This window comes from Thalassophryne amazonica, chromosome 4, assembly GCF_902500255.1.
Source record: "Thalassophryne amazonica chromosome 4, fThaAma1.1, whole genome shotgun sequence".
NCBI classification, from domain to species: domain Eukaryota; kingdom Metazoa; phylum Chordata; class Actinopteri; order Batrachoidiformes; family Batrachoididae; genus Thalassophryne; species Thalassophryne amazonica.
Window position 1 is genome coordinate 25628796 of NC_047106.1, and position 23382 is coordinate 25652177.

The 23382-nt window shown below is 40.9% G+C and overlaps 1 protein-coding gene across 1 annotated transcript in view; it reads left to right on the plus strand.

Annotated features, from left to right (window-relative positions):
• Positions 1-23382, plus strand: part of si:ch211-235m3.5 (BICD family-like cargo adapter 1) — a 64778-nt gene that overhangs the window by 14162 nt on the left and 27234 nt on the right. Inside the window, exons 3-4 of the mRNA XM_034169282.1 lie at positions 11884-12003; positions 22391-22537. Coding sequence (XP_034025173.1) covers positions 11884-12003; positions 22391-22537 — 267 coding nt within the window. The remainder of the gene's footprint in view (positions 1-11883; positions 12004-22390; positions 22538-23382) is intronic.

Below are 23382 nucleotides of genomic sequence, written 5' to 3' on the forward strand. Positions count from 1 at the left end.
GAATACATTTAGCACTAATTATTGGAACACAAAATTGGTTTGTAAGCTCACTGACCCTTGACCTCCTTACACAGGTGAATCCAATCATGAGAAAAAGTATTTAAGGTGGCCATTTGTAAATGTTTCCCCTCTTTGCATCTTTTCTAATGAGTGGCAACATGGAAGCTTCAAAACAACTCTCAAATGACCTGAAAACAGATTGTTCAACATCATGGTTTAGGGGAAGGATACAAAAAGATATGAGATTTCAGCTGTCAGTTTCCACTGTGAAGAACATAGTGAGGAAATGGAAGACCACAGGCACAGTACTAGTTAAGGCCCAAAGTGGCATGCCAAGACAAATCTCAGATAAGCTGAAGCGAAGGATGGTGAGAACAGTCATAGTCAACCCACAGACCTTCTCCAAAGACCTACAACATGATCTTGCTGCAGCTAGTGTCTCTGTGCATCGTTCAACTATACAGCGCACTTGCACAAGGAGATGCTGTAATGCAGAGGAAGCCTTTTCTGCGTACACGCCACAAACAGAGTCACTTGAGGTATGCTAAAGCACATTTGGACAAACCAGCTTCATTGGAATAAGGTGCTGTGGACTGATGAAATTAAAATTGAGTTATTTGGACATAACAAGGGATGGTATGCATGGCTGAAAAAGAACACAGCATTCCAAGAAAAACGCTTGCTACCTACAGTAAAATTTGGAGGTGGTTCCATCATGCTGTGGGGCTGTGGCCAGTGCAGGTACTGGGAATCTTGTTAAAGTTGAGGGTCACATAGATTCCAGTCAATATCAGCAGATTCTTGAGAACAATGTTTATGAATCAGTGACAAAGTTAAAGTTGCGCCGGGACTGGATCTTTCAACAAGGCAACGACCCTAAACACTGCTCAAAATCTGCTAAGGCATTCATACAGAGGAACAAGTACAACTTTTTGGAATGGCCATCTCAAACCTGAGTTTTTTTTTGTAAAGAAGAATGTCCAAAATTCCATCCATCCAAGGTCAGGTCACGGGGGCAGCAGCTCAAGCAAAGCCGCCCAGATCTCCTGATCCACACACACCTCTCCCAGCTCCTCCGGGGGAACCCCGAGGCGTTCCCAAGCCAGCTGCGAGACGTAGTCCCTCCAGCATGTCCTGGGTCTTCCCCGGGGCCTCCTCCCAATGGAACGTGCCCGGGACACCTCTCCAGTGATGCTTCCAGGGGGCATCCGAAAAAGATGCCTGAGCCACCTCAGCTGGCTCCTTTCGACGTGGAGGAGCAGAGGCTCGACTCCGAGCTCCTCCCGAGTGACCGAGCTCCTCACCCTATATCTAAGGGAGCGCCCAGCCACCCTGCGGAGGTAACTCATCTCGGCTGCTTGTACTTGCGATCTTGTTCTTTCGGTCATGAGCCAAATCTCATGACCATAGGTGAGGGTTAGAACGTAGATCAATCTGTAAATCGAGAGCTTTGCCCCCGTGCTCAGCTCTCTCTTCACCACAGTGGCCCGATACAGCGACTGCATCACTGCAGATGCTGCAGTGATCCGTCTGTCGATCTCACGCTCCATCCGTCCCTCTCTCGTGAACAAGACCCCAAGATACTTAAACTCCTCCACTTGAGGCAAGGACACTCCACCGACCTGAAGAGGGCAAAGTACCTTTTTCCAGTCGAGAACCATGGCCTCGGATTTGGAGGTGCTGATTTTCATCCCGGACGCTTCACACTCAGCTGCAAACCGCTCCAGTGCACGCCAAATGTCCTGACTTGACGAAGCCAACAGAACCATATTGTCCGCAAACAGCAGAGATGAGATTCTGTGGTTCCCAAACCGGACCCCCTCTACACCCTGACTGCACCTAGAAATTCTGTCCATAAAGTTAATGAACAGAACCGGTGCCAAAGGGCAGCCCTGGCGGAGGCCGACGTGCACTGGAAACAGGCTTGACTTACTACCAGCAATGCGAACCAAGCTCCTGCTGCGGTCGTACAGGGACCGGATAGCCTTTAACAAAAGACCCCGGACCCCGTACTCCCGGAGCACCACCCACAGGATACCTCGAAGGACATGGTCGAATGCCTTTTCCAGATCCAGACTCTAATTAGAAGCTATAGGAAGAATTTAAATCAAATCAATTTTATTTATATAGTGCCAAATCACAACAAACAGTTGCCCCAAGGCACTTTATATTGTAAGGCAAGGCCATACAATAATTACGGAAAAACCCCAACGGTCAAAACGACCCCCTGTGAGCAAGCACTTGGCGACAGTGGGAAGGAAAAACTCCCTTTTAACAGGAAGAAACCTCCAGCAGAACCAGGCTCAGGGAGGGGCAGTCTTCTGCTGGGACTATTTAGAGGCTGTCATTTCTGTAAAAAGAGGATCTACTAAATATTGATGATTTTTTTTTTTTTTTTTTTTTTTTCTGTTGGGTTGCCCAAATTTATGCACCTGCCTAATTTTGTTTAAAGAATTATTGCACACTTTCTGTAAATGCTAGAAACTTCATTTCACTTCTCAAATATCACTGTTTGTCTGCTATATGATATGGTTTTGTTTTGTTTTGTTTTTTTTTTCCCAAAAATTGTCACTCTGACTTTCAAACTATCGATAAAGGTGTGCCTCAGGGTTCTTCACTTGGCCCTCTGTTATTTTCAATTTTTATTAATGACCTTCCTCTCACCTGCAAAGACTGTAATATTCAACTCTATGCGGATGATACTGTTATTTATTGTTATAAAACCAATATTGCTGACATTCACCACTCGCTTCAATATAATTTTAACTTGGTTCAATTATGGCTACAAGCTAACAAATTGCTTCTGAACAATAAAAAATCTCGCTCAGTGTTATTTGTTGTTCTGAGTTATTTTCATTAGTTACTTCATCCAAACCATCAACATGTCTATTAGACCCCATTCCTAACAGGCTGCTCAAGGAAGCCCTACCATTATTTAATGCTTCGATCTTAAATATGATCAATCTATCTTTATTAGTTGGCTATGTACCACAGGCTTTTAAGGTGGCAGTAATTAAACCATTACTTAAAAAGCCATCACTTGACCCAGCTATCTTAGCTAATTATAGGCCAATCTCCAACCTTCCTTTTCTCTCAAAAATTCTTGAAAGGGTAGTTGTAGAACAGCTAACTGATCATCTGCAGAGGAATGGTCTATTTGAAGAGTTTCAGTCAGGTTTTAGAATTCATCATAGTACAGAAACAGCATTAGTGAAGGTTACAAATGATCTTCTTATGGCCTCAGACAGTGGACTCATCTCTGTGCTTGTTCTGTTAGACCTCAGTGCTGCTTTTGATACTGTTGACCATACAATTTTATTACAGAGATTAGAGCATGCCATAGGTATTAAAGGCACTGCGCTGCGGTGGTTTGAATCATATTTATCTAATAGATTACAATTTGTTCATGTAAATGGGGAATCTTCTTCACAGACTAAGGTTAATTATGGAGTTCCACAAGGTTCTGTGCTAGGACCAATTTTAATCACTTTATACATGCTTCCCTTAGGCAGTATTATTATACAGCATTGCTTAAATTTTCATTGTTACGCAGATGATACCCAGCTTTATCTATTCATGAAGCCAGAGGACACACACCAATTAGCTAAACTGCAGGATTGTCTTACAGACATAAAGACATGGATGACCTCTAATTTCCTGCTTTTAAACTCAGATAAAACTGAAGTTATTGTACTTGGCCCCACAAATCTTAGAAACATGGTGTCTAACCAGATCCTTACTCTGGATGGCATTACCCTGACCTCTAGTAATACTGTGAGAAATCTTGGAGTCATTTTTGATAAGGATATGTCATGCAATGCGCATATTAAACAAATATGTAGGACTGCTTTTTTGCATTTACGCAATATCTCTAAAATTAGAAAGGTCTTGTCTGAGTGATGCTGAAAAACTAATTGATGCATTTATTTCCTCTAGGCTGGACTATTGTAATTCATTATTATCAGGTTGTCCTAAAAGTTCCCTGAAAAGCCTTCAGTTAATTCAAAATGCTGCAGCTAGAGTACTGACAGGGACTAGAAGGAGAGAGCATATCTCACCCATATTGGCCTCTCTTCATTGGCTTCCTGTTAATTCTAGAATAGAATTTAAAATTCTTCTTCTTACTTATAAGGTTTTGAATAATCAGGTCCCATCTTATCTTAGTACCATAGTACCATATCACCCCAATAGAGCGCTTCGCTCTCAGACTGCAGGCTTACTTGTAGTTCCTAGGGTTTGTAAGAGTAGAATGGGAGGCAGAGCCTTCAGCTTTCAGGCTCCTCTCCTCTGGAACCAGCTCCCAATTCGGATCAGGGAGACAGACACCCTCTCTACTTTTAAGATTAGGCTTAAAACTTATAGTTTAAAGCTTATAGCTTAAAGCTTATAGTTAGGGCTGGATCAGGTGACCCTGAACCATCCCTTAGTTATGCTGCTATAGACTTAGACTGCTGGGGGGTTCCTATGATGCACTGAGTGTTTCTTTCTCTTTTTGCTCTGTATGCACCACTCTGCATTTAATCATTAGTGATTGATCTCTGCTCCCCTCCACAGCATGTCTTTTTCCTGGTTCTCTCCCTCAGCCCCAACCAGTCCCAGCAGAAGACTGCCCCTCCCTGAGTCTGGTTCTGCTGGAGGTTTCTTCCTGTTAAAAGGGAGTTTTTCCTTCCCACTGTCGCCAAGTGCTTGCTCACAGGGGGTCGTTTTGACCGTTGGGGTCTTTACGTAATTATTGTATGGCCTTGCCTTACAATATAAAGCGCCTTGGGGCAACTGTTTGTTGTGATTTGGCTCTATATAAATAAAATTGATTGATTGATTTAAGAAAACCTCTATATCAGCAGGTGAGCTCATTCTTACTTCTTTGGATAATACTCCAATTGTTCCTAAATAAATAAATTAATCTGAAATTGCTGATCCAAACAACCAATGATTTATAAAGGAAAATCATAAAAAATATCAGGGGTGCCCAAACCTTTGCATACAACTCTATATTGTGCTTGTTTATATCATATCACACAGATCTCACACACATTGGGCGGGTGCACAAGTGTGTATGTGTCCATGCTCTTTGCTTCATGCGCTTGCCTCTTGAAAAGATCATTGTGATGTTACTGAGTGCTACTCACAGTCACAGTAAGTGACTGGAACACAAGCTGTTCTTGCTTGCTGTCATGATATGGTTCACTCTTATGCAACAAAATGATTCATCGGTTCACACAGTCATGAATATGAAATTCTGTATAAACAAGTTAAATGGAGAAAACACGCCATGCTGGAAAATAAGTACGATTATCTGGAAATGGTGATTATGATATGTTGGGTTTGATTGTTGGCCAGAGGTAAAAATTCAACTGTCAACACTAGAACATCACGAAAAGTAAATTTTAGGGCCTTGGAGAAGTGTACCAGGCTGTATTAGATAAAAAGTCAGCATTAGTCATGCACACTATCTGTTATCATCAGCTCCAGTAAACTGTGGTGCAGTTGGCATCAAATCAGGGTTATCGAGCAATCAAAATAATATTTGTACAAGCACACCTTGCAAATTTGAGATACTGTACATAAGGTTTGTCATTGTGGGCTTGAGGAAAATAAACAGTCTGACCTAAGCAGTACCCTGTTTAAAGTGACTAAATGAGATAAATAGACTTCATTTCTGTAGCACTCTCTCATCTGATGCAGATGCTCACAGTGCTTTACCATGATGTCTCACATTCACACTCACACTGATGTCAAGGTGCTTAATTGTATACCGGGACCAACTTGGAAATTAAGGACCTTACTCAATGGTGCCTTAAAGTCCACTTCCACCACCAGAACTTGACTTACTTCCCAAATGTTGCAAATGTGTACAGGAATGTTCCTATAATCAGCCTGTCAGCTGTTGTGCCTCCTTTGAGGTAAACACCCAGTGGACTCGTGTGTATGTGTGTGTGTGTGTGTGTGCAGTAACGTAAAAGTTCTCCAGCAGTTTCGGTTGCCATATAGACTAAGTCCTCTTTGAGTACCTGAATCCTTGTTGAACTCATCCGTTGACAATAAAACTAGCAACACCTGTACATCTTCGTCGATCCATCCATCTACTCTACGGTCCATAGTCTGTTTTCGATTCTTCTGCTATTGCTCTTGTTTTGCTAGTCCAGCTTGACACTTGTTGTTGTCATTAACAACCAGTCAGTGTTGAGCCTTGAACAACAGTTTTTCAGGGCTGTTCAGAAGTACCCACCCCAGAAACAGATCTTATTCTTGCTGCCTTGAAAAAGCCCTAAATCTCACCTTTCAGTGATGGTCCCTCTGGTAGAAACACACTCAAAGGTGTCAGACCCTGTAAAATGCACCACGAGTCTCTGTAGTTGAAACTGGCTTTTAGTGAGTCGCCTGTTTTACGAGGAATCGAACTGAGGATCCTCTGATCACAAGCATGATGCTCTAACCTCCAGAGTACCTCCCTCCCCTTAGTGGGGCAGGAAAAAAACTGTGTCTGCAAATCATACTTTTCACCACAGTACATTATGTGTGGAAAAAAGGGGCCTTTTAACGTGACAAAGTCATCTAAATTCCTTTTTGACGCCCACTCGTACATGAATGCTTTGCCCTGCCATTGATCACAGCTTTCGTGGACAGCTGTGACGGACGCCACACTGTGGATTTCCGTTATTGTAAAAGGAGACGCCCAAATTGAGGCAAGCCCCCGTGACCTCTGCTCCCTCTGCCAGCATCATGTAGCTCTCAGACAAAAAAAGACAGACTGTTTACTGCAGAGGGACATAAATCTTTCACTCTGTGCTTTTGATGCTGCCCCCTCTTACCCCGGCGTCCCATCATCCTGAGAGAGAGCTGTGCTTTGAGGGGCTCAGTTGTAGTTTGGGTAGTCATCTGTTTGACACTTTAGTGTTTGGACTGGGGACGCTTCAAAACCTGGAGGGAGGTACATGAGGGGTCTTCGTCTTTGTCTTTCACGCAAATGGAGCGTCCGCTTCGCGTTCCTGTTTCTGGTGATTCTCAGTGGGTCGGTACTTCTATTGTTGAAGGGGCCCGCGTTGCTCAAAAGAAGCCAGAATAATGAAGACTCCCAGATGCGGGCGTTTTGTCGTTGACGCCTGCCTCCTCGGAGAGGATCTGTGTGCCGTTTTGTCTTTGACCATTGGTGCCTGTTTAACGCTTGTCTCGCACACACACACTTCCCCCAATTTTAGCCCTCGCACCTCCCTCACTTCCTCTGTACACTCCTGAAAACACGTATACACAAGCTGTGCTCTCAACTCATCCCCTCTAATGTCCAAGACCTCATTGTTGCCTAATGTGGCATGATGGTCTCGCTGCCAACACAAAGATGCCCTCTGCTTCATCTACCACAGACGTGACCCTTTCACCATCATTATGTGGCTGTGATTGGACCTGACAGGGTCCACCAAATTGTTGAGTAAGATGTCCCAGCCTAGGATGGGGGGGACGGATGGACTAAGAGACCAATGAACTGGGCTCCTCACTAAAGGTCCTCAGGAAATCTGACGTAGATTTTAAGACTGGTACGTATTTACAACTGGGTGGACTGGTAGAATGCAGATTGTCTTGTTCAAGAATACAGATGGATAGCATTGACAGGAATCAAACCTACATATGTCTGCTTATTGGTTGCCCAACTCCTTATCCCTCTGAGCTACCTGTTCTACACGAATCTATGTGATGTGCTGCTGTGTTTTATATACTTTTTTTTTTTTTTAACATACAAGAAAACATCTTATACACAAAAGCAGATGAAATACACATGCTAGAGTGAGGGAAGCCATCAAGGCACCCATGATGACTCTGAAGGGAGTTATAGGCTTCTGTGGCTATGATTGGAGAACTGGGCACAGTGTTAATTTTACCAGTTTCATTACATGTCACACCTTCATGGTGGAGTAGAAGAGAGAAGGATTTTTTCCAACAAAAAAAAGACATGAAACTACAGGTACAGTTTGCCAAAAGGCTCATGGGGAAACCAGTGCCTTGATTTATTTGCTTGTGTAAAAGCCGTCTCGGCTCCGCTTCCATCCCCTGACTGGTTTAAAGAAAACCTGCTGTAACAGTGATGATTTACTGACAGCCCATCAGAGTGTGACAATAACTGTCATACATACTTTTTAGGTCTGCACCTTTTTTAATATTATCACTATTATTCTGCAATAAATGTGTTTTCATGTATATGCAAGCATATTTTTCCACTGAGGCATTCAGGGACGACACCATCTTTGAAATGTGCTTTGCTGACTGCTGTGCGCATGCGTTACATCAAAGGCGATTATGCGCATTTCTGAAATTGTAGGCAAAACCCGTTTGGTGTCATGACGGTAAGTAAAGGATTAATTTCCTAGCAGTTTCTCTTTGATATGTTGCTGAAATAATCACATTGGAGGCAAAATTGTTTCAGTGTCCACCCTCGTGTGTGTGCGTGCATGTTGCACCCTGTGTAAATAATGAAACATTTGAATCAATAAAATAAAGTTAGTATCACTAAACATAAAATGTTTATCTCAGCAGTCTGCCTCTTTTGGTAACTTTAAAGGAGCGGCTCTTAAAAAAGGCAGATTTTATTGTAATTATTCTGTGTTTTGTTAACTTTTGAAGCTTCCCCTGCTGTACAGATGCAGGATTCTGGTCTCTCATCTTGAGCAAATATACACAGCTCTGAGTATGTGTGGTGTGTGTGTACCTGGGCTGTGTTTTGATTTATTGTTGCTTATATTTTTATTTTCATATAACCCTCTGAAACCTTCTGACATGAACTCACCTTGATGTGGCACAGAAGTTTGTGGGACCCAAATGCAAAACCTCACAGACAGTGGAGTTGAAATTGAAAGGCTTTATCGGTCAAAACGAGCTGGGATTCAGTACACAGACAGTCAAGGATGCAGAGGTACAGGTAGTCGGCAGGCAAAGGCATCGTTAAAAAAGGCAGGCTCAGATCTTTTACACAGGCAGACAAAGTACGTGGGCAGTAGCAAGACGAGGTCACAAAACAGAGCTGGGTCGGTACACAGCAAGACAAGGCAGAGCTATGAAAAAGGCTGGTATGAGGACTGTGAAATTCAACGAACTGGCGAGGATCGAGTGAAAACAGAGGACTTAAATAACCAGGGTGGAAATGAGGAAAGTGAGAACAGGTGTGTTGGAAGAATCAGGAAGGGGGGTGTGGCAAACAGAAGAAAAAGGAAAGTTCAGGTGGGTGTGACTAAGTGCAAAAATACTGAACAGCAAAAGCCAAAAGATAATCCTGAGGAAGAAAGAAAAACAGAAAGGACAAAATGCAGAGACAAAAGAAAGAGAAAAAACAACTGAACATCATAACATGCTAACGGAAAGAAATGACCCAAAAACTAATAAATGTTAAGGTGGACAGACCAGCCAGAAAATAAAAGACTAAGACAAAACTAGAACGGAACTGACCATGGCTAAAGGATAAAAACTAACAAGAACAAAATGGCAAAACAACCTATAGACTAAATAGAAAACAAACCCAGACTACAGAATAACAGATAATGCCAAAAATGACTGAACAGAAAAATAACTGATAAACGGAAAACAAAACCAGAGACAAACGTAAACTTCACAGAAAAAGCCAGACTAAAACATAAATGAGATAAACAGAACCAAACTAAGCCTGAAGTGACTAAGGTAAGAGTAAATGAAAACAATATGGCAAAACAGCCACTAAGACAAAACTACACAATAAATGAATGATGAACAGAAAACAAAACCAATGAAAACATGAACATGGTGAGAATACAAATACAGATGTACAGAACAAGAAAGCAGAGATCAATGAAAAACTCATGACAGGAAGCCCATCAAGGGCAGGATCATGACACCTTCATCCGATACACTTGCCTCATTTTAATAAGTGATAAATGGACTGCATTTATATAGTGCTTTTCCATCTGAATCAGAAGCTCAAAGCGCTTTACAAGGAGGCCTCACATTCACCCATTCACACACACCTATATCGGGGTGCTGCCATGCAAGGTGCTCACCACACACTGGGAAGCGAGAGCAACAGCGAATGTAAAGTATGGAATAGTGTTTCTTTTTAGGATAGGAACACTACGGATAGATTCCAGCCAGAGAATCCTCGTACCAGCTTTATTTCCATACAGCAGGTCATCAACATGCAGGGGGATATACAGGTTTGTGTGGTCTTTGTGTGTGGTCTAAACAGAAGATAGAAATATATATAATACAATAGTGAATAAACAATAAGCAACCTGATCTCTGCTGCAGACCTGAACTTGTTTAACGCAATTTTTTTATATTAGGAAAAAGTAGAATTTTAGATCAATTAAAAACCAAAACTATCCACATGGTTCAGTTGGTCTTTTCAGGTCGAGTGCTCCTCTCCGTTGCCGGTTTAGGTGCATTTGAGTCAGCCTGTCTACCAGGTTGTGTTTTGTTTTTTTTGTTTTTTCACCCCATTACCACCTTAAAGTCCAAATGCAACCTGGGTAAATTAGTAATCGCTCATGGATGCACATGCAGCGGAAAGTGCTCTACAGCATCGTTATCTTCCCACAGAAGTGGTCAAACCATGCACCGTCCTGGCTTTGCACTAAAATGAAAACTCACTGTGTAGGGAAATCTGGCTGAGAGGACCAGAGTGGTCAAAAATGCAGATGCTTTGCAGCACAAATGAATTCTGGGTAAATGCTTTCCTGACATTGTATATCAGGGGTCACCAGCCCTGCTCCCACAAGAGCTTGTGTCCTGCATGTTTTCCATCTTTTATCTGCTACAAACACAGCTGATTAGTAATGTCTGGCGTTTGCTTTTGATTGGCTGACAACCCCTGACTTAATAAATGTTTGGTGGTGCAGAAGGTGTTTGAAAACCTGCTGGGTCGGTGTTCTCCAAGAGCAGGGGTCGTGACCTCTGCAGTATATAATAATATGTTGAGCTATACTAACAGACAGATGCCATTTACACATCAGGCTTCTTCTATGCTGTAATATTCTGATATTGTGTAATGCCTAAATAGAGCTTTGTCATTTGATTGATGGTTTGTATGTCACATGATGTGGGTCATTTGTCCCATTTGCCATTTTGTTCCATTTACTGTGCAGTTTTGGTTCCATTTATGGTGCAATTTTGGTTCTGTACTTTTTGCACCATAGCATGCCACGATCACCTTGACAGGCGGCAATGGTTCATAGTCCAAAAACAAACATGGCGGGGTTTGTTTTGGTGGCAGACCATGATTTGAATAAGCTTATTGACGGTGCTATAAATAAATAAATAAAACAAAACAAATCCAGTATGCCGTAAGCCGTCTGGAGGAATTTGCAGTATTCTTTGAGATGCCTCTAGCTGAAGTAGAAGCGCTGTCTGATGAAGCGCTTGACACATTTCTGTCGCGATTTTTCATTGTACTGAGGAAAGCAGACGGCAGTCTGTACACAAACAAGTTTGGATTGTATTGGGTTGCTATTTAAAGTTCGTATTGAACTGTTTGGAACTTCTTGACCTCAAAGGACCAGTGATGCACACCAAAATGTAAGTCCCCTTCCTCTTGTTTTATGAATGAATAAAATATCAAATGACAAGGATCTGTTTTAGGCATTATATAAAACAAATAATGAGCCTTGTTTAATGGAGCATTCCGTCTTTCACCTCATGAATATTCTTTCCATTGCACAAATGAAAAAAACGTTCATTATTTGTATAATGTCACTGCCCCCAGTGGGGACAAGGAACGAGGCATCATGCAGCGTTGATCCAGCCTACCCAGGCTTTAACAGGCTCAAAGTTCAAAATGAGGTCTGTCCTCCTGATTCAGTGCCAATGATCATTACTTGCTCCGCTTCTGAATTTCACATCTTTGTCATTTCTTCTGTGGTTGTGTGGCAGGCGATGGAGGTGGAGCGGGCTATGTCTGCTGATCTGCAGGCCCTGAAACAAGAGCTCCAGCAAAAAGGAAACCATAACCAGCACCAGGATGAGGAGCTGATTAGCGCCATGAGGGAGCAGGTAACTGCCGTGCACAAAAAACACACCAGGAAGCAAATCAAAGACTGTAATGAATGTCGTTTGGAGAGCATCATGTACCCACAGAATGAATGACCAGAACACTGTGTACCACTGCGGCTCGCTGTACGAGACTGTCTGTCTCTTCTGGAAATTTCTGCTTGTTTTGCCACTGACGGGTTCATCTTGCGCTATCTGGCTGCATTCATATGCATTTAGCAGGATAACAGCATAGGAAGAACATTCTGTCTGAGACTTTAATTTTGTCACAAACACATACAGTCGGACAGTTTTGTTTTGTTTTAACACATTAAGTTTGGCAGTGCTGATAAAATAAAAGCTGTTATGTTGAAAAATGAGGCAAACAAAACTTTTTTTTTTTTTTTCCCCCTTCGATAGACAGGCATCCTGTCCAGGGTGTACCCCACCTCATGCTAAATGACTGCTGGGATAGGCTCCAGCCCCCTATGACCCAAAATTGGAGTAAGCAGTTATAGAGAATGAATGAATTATCTTTTTTTTTTTTTAACAATAAAGATATTTTAATGTCAACAGGAATCAGACCTCTACAAATTGATCATATTACACTGGTATACAAATATTTAACATTTGTCTGTTTCAGAAATAAAATGTGCTGTTTATTATGGATTTTGGCATGTTGAATTCAAATATGACAATAACAATGGCTAATTGGCTACTGTTTTCAAGATATACACATTTTTACATTTTGCGTCTACATAATTATATTGTGTTAAGAGTAGACTTGTCTTGAAAAATCATAACCATGGGTCTTTTTTATCTGACTGTTTGTATAATTTTTCACCTGTTCTCTTTTTGTAAGACTTTAAAAATCAGCAAAAGGGTCATATATTAATCCTTAGTAGCACAGTAGTAGCATTTCTTAAAACTACAGCCAATCAGCAGTTTCAAACATTTTCAGTCTCCGTGGCCCAAAATGAGTAAAGTTTGTCTATCTTTATTTCAGAAGCATTTTGGCTGTAGATCAGTGTTTTTAATAATAAATTATACAATTATTCACAACTGCTGTCAGATTGCAGCAACACTATTAATTCATTAAATCATTTGTAACTAGAGCACCGCACTCATAGAGTGCAAACCTCCACCAAAACTAGTTTACAATTCAATACGTTTTACCTTGGAAAAATTTTCAAGGTCAAAGTCCTGTTAGAAGTGGCTTTTCATAACCTAAATTAGATGTGATCAAATGTCAGGAGTATATATTTAGTTCATGCACTTGAAGTTTGTTTGTTTTTTGTGGTGTTGTCAGGTTTTTTTCAGTTTCTGAATTCCTTTTCAGATAACTTTCACAGAACATTGGTTATCTTTGCTATGCACAAATGGTCACTGCTTTTTGGCACTTGGTTTCCGATTGATAACTGGAAGACAAACGGGCGTAAAATTGGAACTTTCATCCGATTTTGTTGATGTAGGTAAATCCATAACAGAAAAATGAGAGTGATTGAGGCACTTTTGATTGAGATATAATGCAAAATTTACACCAAATGGACTTTTCAATATTAAAGTAAAATATCCACAAAATCTACAATCCGGATCAGATGGAGTGTTGCAGACCGAACGGTCCGCTCCTAAAAAATCGCTCCGCTTTACTTCACTGCACATGCGTCATTTCGGACCACAGCAGCACGTCTGAGACGGAGTCTCTTCACCCAAAGCGATCAAATGGATTAATGTGATTATTAACCATCAGATGATAAAGGTAAAACCTTTTAAATCATTCTAAAGTCAGTTTTAAGCAGAAACGAGGCAGTTTTAAGCAGAAACTGCAAAATTCTGTGACGCTTTGAAATGACTGATGTGCAGTGAAAGCATCAGCTAGCAGCTCGTTTAGCTGCGGCGCTCTGATTGCTTCATGTGTCTTTTATGATGAAATAATGTTGAATTTATGTGGAAATGATTGTTGTACAAAAGTTTCAGATATCTGTCGCTGAGACAGATGACTGGAGTGCAGTTTGAAGCAGAAACGAGGTGATAATCCATGAACAGTGGCTAATGACACATGCACAGTGAAGGCAGGGTGGACTGATTTTTGGGGGGACCATTCGGTCTGCGACACCAGATCAAACTTTGTCAGGTGATAGTGAGTGCCATTCTGCACATCACGTTCAAATATGAGAGTAATTGGGGCACGTTTGATTAAGATATATAATGTAAAATATAAATAAAATGGGGTTTTCAGGGTTAAATTTAAATGGACAGAAAATCTATAATCTGGATCAAACGTTGTCAGTTGATAAAAGATACCATCCTACACAACGCTGTCAAATACTGTATGAAAGAAATTTGATCTTCTTTGACAGAGCTAGGAATTTTTGAAAATGTGTTCAGTGTTAAAGTTAGATTTTTTTCAGTAATCCAGAATTTTTACTGACTTTGCCCTTTAACCTGTAACCTTGAAATTGAATTCATTCTTGCCTATCAGGATATGAGTCTTCAGTAAAAATTTCATAATGATATATGAAAAATTGTGGGCTCCAGGCTGTTCACAAACAGACAAATAAGGGTGAAAACATAACCTCCTCGTTGGAGGGGGTAATTATGCATCCGTACACCACCATAATCACTCTCTTTGACAGCTCATTGAGGTTCTCCCCTAACACGGATGAACTGCTCAAGAAATGTCACCGGAGACATTTCCTTCTTAGACAGCTGAAATCATTCAGTGTAAACAAGGACAATCTCACTCCATTTTATTATGCATTCATTGAAAATGTAATCACCTTCTCTTTCACTTGCTGGTTCCACTCCATCACCCTGCAAAACCGTTTGCTGTATGTGGCCAAGGTTTGCTCTAAAACAGGTGTAGGCAACCTGTTCCAGAAAGAGCCATGAGCGTGCAGGTTTTCTTTGCAGCCACTGACTCCACCAGGTGATTTTACTGATTAATATCACTTTGAGCAGATGGAATCAGTTAATCAGTGAAATCACCTGGTGGAGTCAGTGGCTGCAAAGAAAACCTGCACCCTCATGGCTCTTTCTGGAACAGGTTGCCTACCCCTGCTCTAAAATCATTAGGCAACTTGTTCGGTCTCTCACCTCATTATGTGATCAACTGACAGTAAAAACTGCTCGCAAAATATTACACAACTCCACCCATGTGCTTTCTTTGGAGTTTTTGTCTCCCTTCAGGATGCAGACTTCGTTGTCCAGGCTGTGGGACTCAGAGGAGAAAGACAGCCTTCATACCCAAGGCTGTCCAGCTCCTAAATGCTGAACTTTAACCCCCTCATGGCTTGAAACTGATGTTTGAAGCACATTTTAGTAGCACTTTATTTAAAAGCACTTTACGATCCAGCACTTCCAACCTTTTTAGCTGTTGAAAGTGGTTGCATGGTCTGTGTATTGTTGATGGTTGTGTATTGTGTGCATGTTATAGTCTTCCAGCCTATTGCCATGCCTTTTTAAAATTGCCCCTTGGGGATAAATAACACTTTATTTATCCCTAACCCTTTTCAGAATTCAGATCTGTGAACACCCAATTTAAAAAAAGAAATAATTAAAAAGATTAAGTCAGGGATGATCCCAACACCTTTGCAGTCCAGTTAGTCATTACAAAATGTGAAGAGAATGACACAGCTGTCAAGCTGCCTTCCCAGTGATTCTGAGGAAAAAACTGCAAGATTCTCATGCTGCGTTTTTTAAGAACTCTGCAGGTGTTAAAAGCTTCAGTGGCTCAGATATACTAGTGTGTGTTTGATGGGGTTCTAGTCACAGGTTTATGGTACAGTGTGCAAAGAAAAAGCATGCTCATAAAAGAAAGAATACTCAGCTGGAAGAAAGATGTGTGTTTTTTTTTTTGTTTTTTTTTTTTTGGGCCTTCAGCCTAAATGCCGCGTTTGTTAAATCTGTTCTTTGAACCACAGTCTCTCCCACGTCAGTGTCCTGCAGACTTCAGTGTCTAGTTTTCCTTCATAATTACGCTGTAATTTTCAGAACTGCGTTTACACTCATAGCCCTCTCGGCACCTGCAGCCGAGAATCATCCACAGCGCACGGTGCCGCCACCACCAGCCTTCAACACTGCACATTACAAAATGGGTTCCTCTCGTGTGTCTTATAGCAACATTTTGTAGCGATACGAGTTTGGATACTGTGTAGGAAAGTATCTACACTTCTTGAGAATTGTCATATTTTACTTCTCTTGGTGCCTTCCCACACTCAATTTAAGGACACCCTGCTCCAGACACATGATCAAGGTCAATGATTCCAAATATTTTTTCCTTGGAGGCCCCCACCACCACCACCACCAAATTGTATCTAAAGCCTGTGCAAATTCTTTCACACGTGTGTGCACACACACAGACACAGATCAAAAGAAAAAAGTGATTTATTCCCTTTTTTATGGTTTCTCCGCCTTTTTTCTTTGGTTCATTGGAGGAAAAATAATGATCTTTTTGTTTACTTTTGATTGGCCATTATGTAAGTTATTATTGCTTTATATACCTTATGTATGTATGGCGGCACGGTGGCTTAGTAGTTAGCACTGATGCCTCACAGAAAGAAGGTCATAGGATCGTTTCCCGCCCTTTCTGTGTGGAGTTTGGATGTTCTCCACAAGTCAGTGTGGGTTTCCTCCAGGCACTCTGGTTTCCTCCAACATTCAAAAAACATGCTTATTTAGGGTCTGCTCCTTTCTCTGCCCCTGACCAAGGCAGCGTCTCTACATCTGGAGTTGGTCCCCGGGTGTTGGACTGTGGCTGCTCACGACTCCTAGTGGTTGGATTGTGTCTAACTGTAATTAGGATGGTTAAATGCAAAGGACACATTTCGTTGTATGTATGTGTACAATGACAGTAAAGGCAATATTATCATTATTATGTACGCATACACACATGGTAGATTGTCTTTGGCAACTCCTTAACAACTTCTTGGACAGCACGGTGGGATCGAAGGAACTAGTCTTATGCTTTTAAAAGTAATTGACTAATTGCCACAGTGATTACAGTCGCCATAATATCAGATAAAACAAATACGCAAGTGACATGTTCCAGTGTTTAAAAAGCAGATGTAGACTTGCGTTGCGATGTAAAGAAACGAGCGCTCTGAAATGGATTTTCAAATTTGTCTTTTAATCACAAATCCAAATATCGACAGCAGAAACAAATAATTGGATTTTTGTCATTGCTGCACTTTCAGAGGACACTGTAGGTCTTAGTTTTTGTCATTGTTTAGTATAATTAAAGCTAGAGTGCCACCCACATTTCACTAAACTGACAAAATTAAATTTCTCCTGAAATCCCAGCATTATAATATTGGTTTATTTTTGAAAGGTGTTATAAAATTACAGTTCATGTTAACATGTTTATCTGGGGGGAATTTCATAGCGGAAATTTTCTTTTCTTTTTAATGCTGTCTGCAGGAGGACGTGTGCGCGCGCACATGCACGCACTTTTGTTACCTTGATGCGATGGTTGACTTTGACGTGTGTGAAATGTCTTGTAAATCACTCCAGAGGTCTTACCAGGTTACAAAACAGCATTTATCATTTCAGAAGTGCTTATTTCTTGCTACCTTTTACATTATATATGAGGAACATCTTAGCTTTCTGCAGTGTTGGCAGAGGAGCCAGAGTGAGACAAGCCAACATATGTCATTGTATTTCTCTCCTCTGATTGGCTGCCACCCTGTTCTTCCCATAATGGTTTGCGCAAGTCTGGGGAAGTCTCCACCTGATCTATGACGTCACTGGCTGTCTCAACCATAGTGTCAACCGTCACTGCTGTCAGTATTTCAAGGTCATTTCTTCTCTTGAAAATTTACCCTTTGGGGGAACTTTTATTTAAAAAAAATTCTAGACAGCGTGAATTTTGATCATGTTAGCAGTATTGTATTATGAATCCCAATCCCATATTTAAAGACTAATAAATAAAATTGTAGTGGTGCCAGTGAAAATTCTTGTTATGCCTTAAAATCTTAAAAAGCTCAATGGCCCTATACCTTTAATGATTGAATTTTATTGGATTTTGATTGACTTGCACTTGTTTGCAGAAATTGTATAGAGATAAGAATTTCTTCGTCTTTAGCTTCTATGCAATTGACATTCTGTTTATAATTTTACTGCTATTGATTGATTTACTGCTATTAAGCGTAAATTTGGTAAGATTGTAATTCACGTCGGCAGTAATGACACCCGGTTACGCCAATCGGAGGTCACTAAAATTAACATTAAATCGGTGTGTAACTTTGCAAAAACAATGTCGGACTCTGTAGTTTTCTCTGGGCCCCTCCCCAATCAGACCGGGAGTGACATGTTTAGCCGCATGTTCTCCTTGAATTGCTGGCTGTCTGAGTGGTGTCCAAAAAATGAGGTGGGCTTCATAGATAATTGGCAAAGCTTCTGGGGAAAACCTGGTCTTGTTAGGAGAAACGGCATCCATCCCACTTTGGATGGAGCAGCTCTCATTTCTAGAAATCTGGCCAATTTTCTTAAATCCTCCAAACCGTGACTATCCAGGGTTGGGACCAGGAAGCAGAGTTGTAGTCTTACACACCTCTCTGCAGCTTCTCTCCCCCTGCCATCCCCTCATTACCCCATCCCCGTAGAGACGGTGCCTGCTTCCAGACTACCAATAACCAGCAAAAATCTATTTAAGCATAAAAATTCAAAAAGAAAAAATAATATAGCACCTTCAACTGCACCACAGACTAAAACAGTTAAATGTGGTCTATTAAACATTAGGTCTCTCTCTTCTAATTCCCTGTTGGTAAATGATATAATAATTGATCAACATATTGATTTATTCTGCCTTACAGAAACCTGGTTACAGCAGGATGAATATGTTAGTTTAAATGAGTCAACACCCCCGAGTCACACTAACTGTCAGAATGCTCGTAGCACGGGCCGAGGCGGAGGATTAGCAGCAATCTTCCATTCCAGCTTATTAATTAATCAAAAACCCAGACAGAGCTTTAATTCATTTGAAAGCTTGACTCTTAGTCTTGTCCATCCAAATTGGAAGTCCCAAAAACCAGTTTTATTTGTTATTATCTATCGTCCACCTGGTCGTTACTGTGAGTTTCTCTGTGAATTTTCAGACCTTTTGTCTGACTTAGTGCTTAGCTCAGATAAGATAATTATAGTGGGCGATTTTAACATCCACACAGATGCTGAGAATGACAGCCTCAACACTGCATTTAATCTATTATTAGACTATTGGCTTTGCTCAAAAAGTAAATGAGTCCACCCACCACTTTAATCATATCTTAGATCTTGTTCTGACTTATGGTATGGAAATAGAAGACTTAACAGTATTCCCTGAAAACTCCCTTCTGTCTGATCATTTCTTAATAACATTTACATTTACTCTGATGGACTACCCAGCAGTGGGGAATAAGTTTCATTACACTAGAAGTCTTTCAGAAAGCGCTGTAACTAGGTTTAAGGATATGATTCCTTCTTTATGTTCTCTAATGCCATATACCAACACAGTGCAGAGTAGCTACCTAAACTCTGTAAGTGAGATAGAGTATCTCGTCAATAGTTTTACATCCTCATTGAAGACAACTTTGGATGCTGTAGCTCCTCTAAAAAAGAGAGCTTTAAATCAGAAGTGCCTGACTCCGTGGTATAACTCACAAACTCGTAGCTTAAAGCAGATAACCCGTAAGTTGGAGAGGAAATGGCGTCTCACTAACTTAGAAGATCTTCACTTAGCCTGGAAAAAGAGTCTGTTGCTCTATAAAAAAAGCCCTCCGTAAAGCTAGGACATCTTTCTACTCATCACTAATTGAAGAAAATAAGAACAACCCCAGGTTTCTTTTCAGCACTGTAGCCAGGCTGACAGAGTCAGAGCTCTATTGAGCTGAGTATTCCATTAACTTTAACTAGTAATGACTTCATGACTTTCTTTGCTAACAAAATTTTAACTATTAGAGAAAAAATTACTCATAACCATCCCAAAGACGTATCGTTATCTTTGGCTGCTTTCAGTGATGCCGGTATTTGGTTAGACTCTTTCTCTCCGATTGTTCTGTCTGAGTTATTTTCATTAGTTACTTCATCCAAACCATCAACATGTTTATTAGACCCCATTCCTACCAGGCTGCTCAAGGAAGCCCTACCATTATTTAATGCTTCGATCTTAAATATGATCAATCTATCTTTGTTAGTTGGCTATGTACCACAGGCTTTTAAGGTGGCAGTAATTAAACCATTACTTAAAAAGCCATCACTTGACCCAGCTATCTTAGCTAATTATAGGCCAATCTCCAACCTTCCTTTTCTCTCAAAAATTCTTGAAAGGGTAGTTGTAAAACAGCTAACTGACCAGCTGCAGAGGAATGGTCTATTTGAAGAGTTTCAGTCAGGTTTTAGAATTCATCATAGTACAGAAACAGCATTAGTGAAGGTTACAAATGATCTTCTTATGGCCTTGGACAGTGGACTCATCTCTGTGCTTGTTCTGTTAGACCTCAGTGCTGCTTTTGATACTGTTGACCATAAAATTTTATTACAGAGATTAGAGCATGCCATAGGTATTAAAGGCACTGCGGTGGTTTGAATCATATTTGTCTAATAGATTACAATTTGTTCATGTAAATGGGGAATCTTCTTCACAGACTAAACTTAATTATGGAGTTCCACAAGGTTCTGTGCTAGGACCAATTTTATTCACTTTATACATGCTTCCCTTAGGCAGTATTATTAGATGGTATTGCTTAAATTTTCATTGTTACGCAGATGATACCCAGCTTTATCTATCCATGAAGCCAGAGGACACACACCAATTAGCTAAACTGCAGGATTGTCTTACAGACATAAAGACATGGATGACCTCTAATTTCCTGCTTTTAAACTTAGATAAAACTGAAGTTATTGTACTTGGCCCCACAAATCTTAGAAACATGGTGTCTAAGCAGATCCTTACTGTGGATCTGATCAGGATATGTCATTCAAAGCGCATATTAAACAAATATGTAGGACTGCTTTTTTGCATTTACGCAATATCGCTAAAATCAGAAAGGTCTTGTCTCAGAGTGATGCTGAAAAACTAATTCATGCATTTATTTCCTCTAGGCTGGACTATTGTAATTCATTATTATCAGGTTGTCCTAAAAGTTCCCTAAAAAGCCTTCAGTTAATTCAAAATGCTGCAGCTAGAGTACTGACGGGGACTAGAAGGAGAGAGCATATCTCACCCATATTGGCCTCTCTTCATTGGCTTGCTGTTAATTCTAGAATAGAATTTAAAATTCTTCTTCTTACTTATAAGGTTTTGAATAATCAGGTCCCATCTTATCTTAGGGACCTCGTAGTACCATATCACCCCAATAGAGCGCTTCGCTCTCAGACTGCAGGCTTACTTGTAGTTCCTAGGGTTTGTAAGAGTAGAATGGGAGGCAGAGCCTTCAGCTTTCAGGCTCCTCTCCTGTGGAACCAGCTCCCAATTCAGATCAGGGAGACAGACACCCTCTCTACTTTTAAGATTAGGCTTAAAACTTTCCTTTTTGCTAAAGCTTATAGTTAGGGCTGGATCAGGTGACCCTGAACCATCCCTTAGTTATGCTGCTATAGACGTAGACTGCTGGGGGGCTCCCATGATGCACTGTTTCTTTCTCTTTTTGCTCTGTATGCACCACTCTGCATTTAATCATTAGTGATCGATCTCTGCTCCCCTCCACAGCATGTCTTTTTCCTGGTTCTCTCCCTCAGCCCCAACCTGTCCCAGCAGAAGACTGCCCCTCCCTGAGCCTGGTTCTGCTGGAGGTTTCTTCCTGTTAAAAGGGAGTTTTTCCTTCCCACTGTAGCCAAGTGCTTGCTCACAGGGGGTCGTTTTGACCGTTGGGGTTTTACATAATTATTGTATGGCCTTGCCTTACAATATAAAGCGCCTTGGGGCAACTGTTTGTTGTGATTTGGGGCTATATAAAAAAATTGATTGATTGATTGATGTTTTTGTTTATCAGTAATTTGAAACTTATTGAAAAATCCCAGAACCAGTGTTTCTGGTTGGTAATTTCTCCTTTGATGTAATTAAACGTTTTTATTTTAGCTGGTTAATTTTTATTTTTACAACAAAGCTAAAGAGGCGAATAGTATTAGTGCCATTTTGAAATTAAGATTAACTACAAAAACACATGAAAAACCTATTTGTTTTTAATCTTCTATAAACAACCACTTTGCATGATGAAATGCAAGAAAAATGTCACAAATATGACTCACTCGTGGTAGCATTTTATTGTTTTGACGTTAGTTTGTAACCTGGAGGATATGAAGCACTCAGGTTTCACACTCCATGCATACTGAGTTGGCAGATTTGGAAAGGGATTGCACAACGGGATTTTTCCGGTTGTGTTTCCAGGTGTAAAATGTCATAAGGATTATGAGGTAGTTTGTGTGTGTTTTTCTTCAGGTGTTGAGTCTGACCCAGAAGGAGCAGGTGCTGGAGGAGCGTTTGGAAAGCGTTTGTCAGGAGAATGTGGAGCTCCGGTCGAGTTTGACGTCATTACACGCTCGGCTGGCTCTGCACGGTCAGCTCAAACAGCAGCACAGCCAGCAGGTACATGCAGACGAACACACACACGAGTGTCAAATTAGTGCTTTTACACAATTTGTAACTAGCAGGCGTAGTGCACAAGAGTCATGATCACAGCCACTTAAACCATGTCAGTGTAAACGTTACCACACTGTGAATGAAAAACTCTCAGGAACAAAGCAGGTCTCCACACCCTGTCTGGCGGCCTGCGTTTCAGTGCAATTGTAGAAGGCATACATAAACAGTTGCCTCAATCTTCTTGTACTTTTCACTTGCAAGTCCAGTTTCTACTCCTGTTGACTTAGTTTCATGATTAGCGGCTGGAATCTGGCATGTCAGGCTTTGCCTCACTTACTGAAAGTTGTTTGGGATTTGCTTTGGTTTTGGGTGCTTTATATTGTCACAATCGATGCAACTGGAATTTGAACAATGTTTTGTCTTTCTTGCCCAACTCCTCCCAGGTCTTTCGACAGCATTTCTCCAAAAATAATTCACTGTCAACCCCAGAATTACCCTTAAAGGGTTTGTTTTGACAAACATGAAGGACTTGGGCGTAGAGGGTCAAAATGTAGGTTTTTTTTTTTCTGATGTTCACCAAACTTGGTAAACATACGGGAGATTCTAGAATTGCAAAGTAAGTAAGTCCCTTCGGCTGCTCCCTTGTTTGCACTCGGAGTCGCCACAGCAAATCCAAGGTGGATATAGTTTTGAATGTGTTGAATACTTGGTCTCCAAACTGATGGTCAAACAAGGTCAACGTCCATTAGTCTCTTACATTCGTACTTTTCAGTGTGATTCGATTGGCGCATCTTTGAATTTTGACCCTATATAATCCTTCATTGACCCCAACCTGGCTACCGTTGCCACCC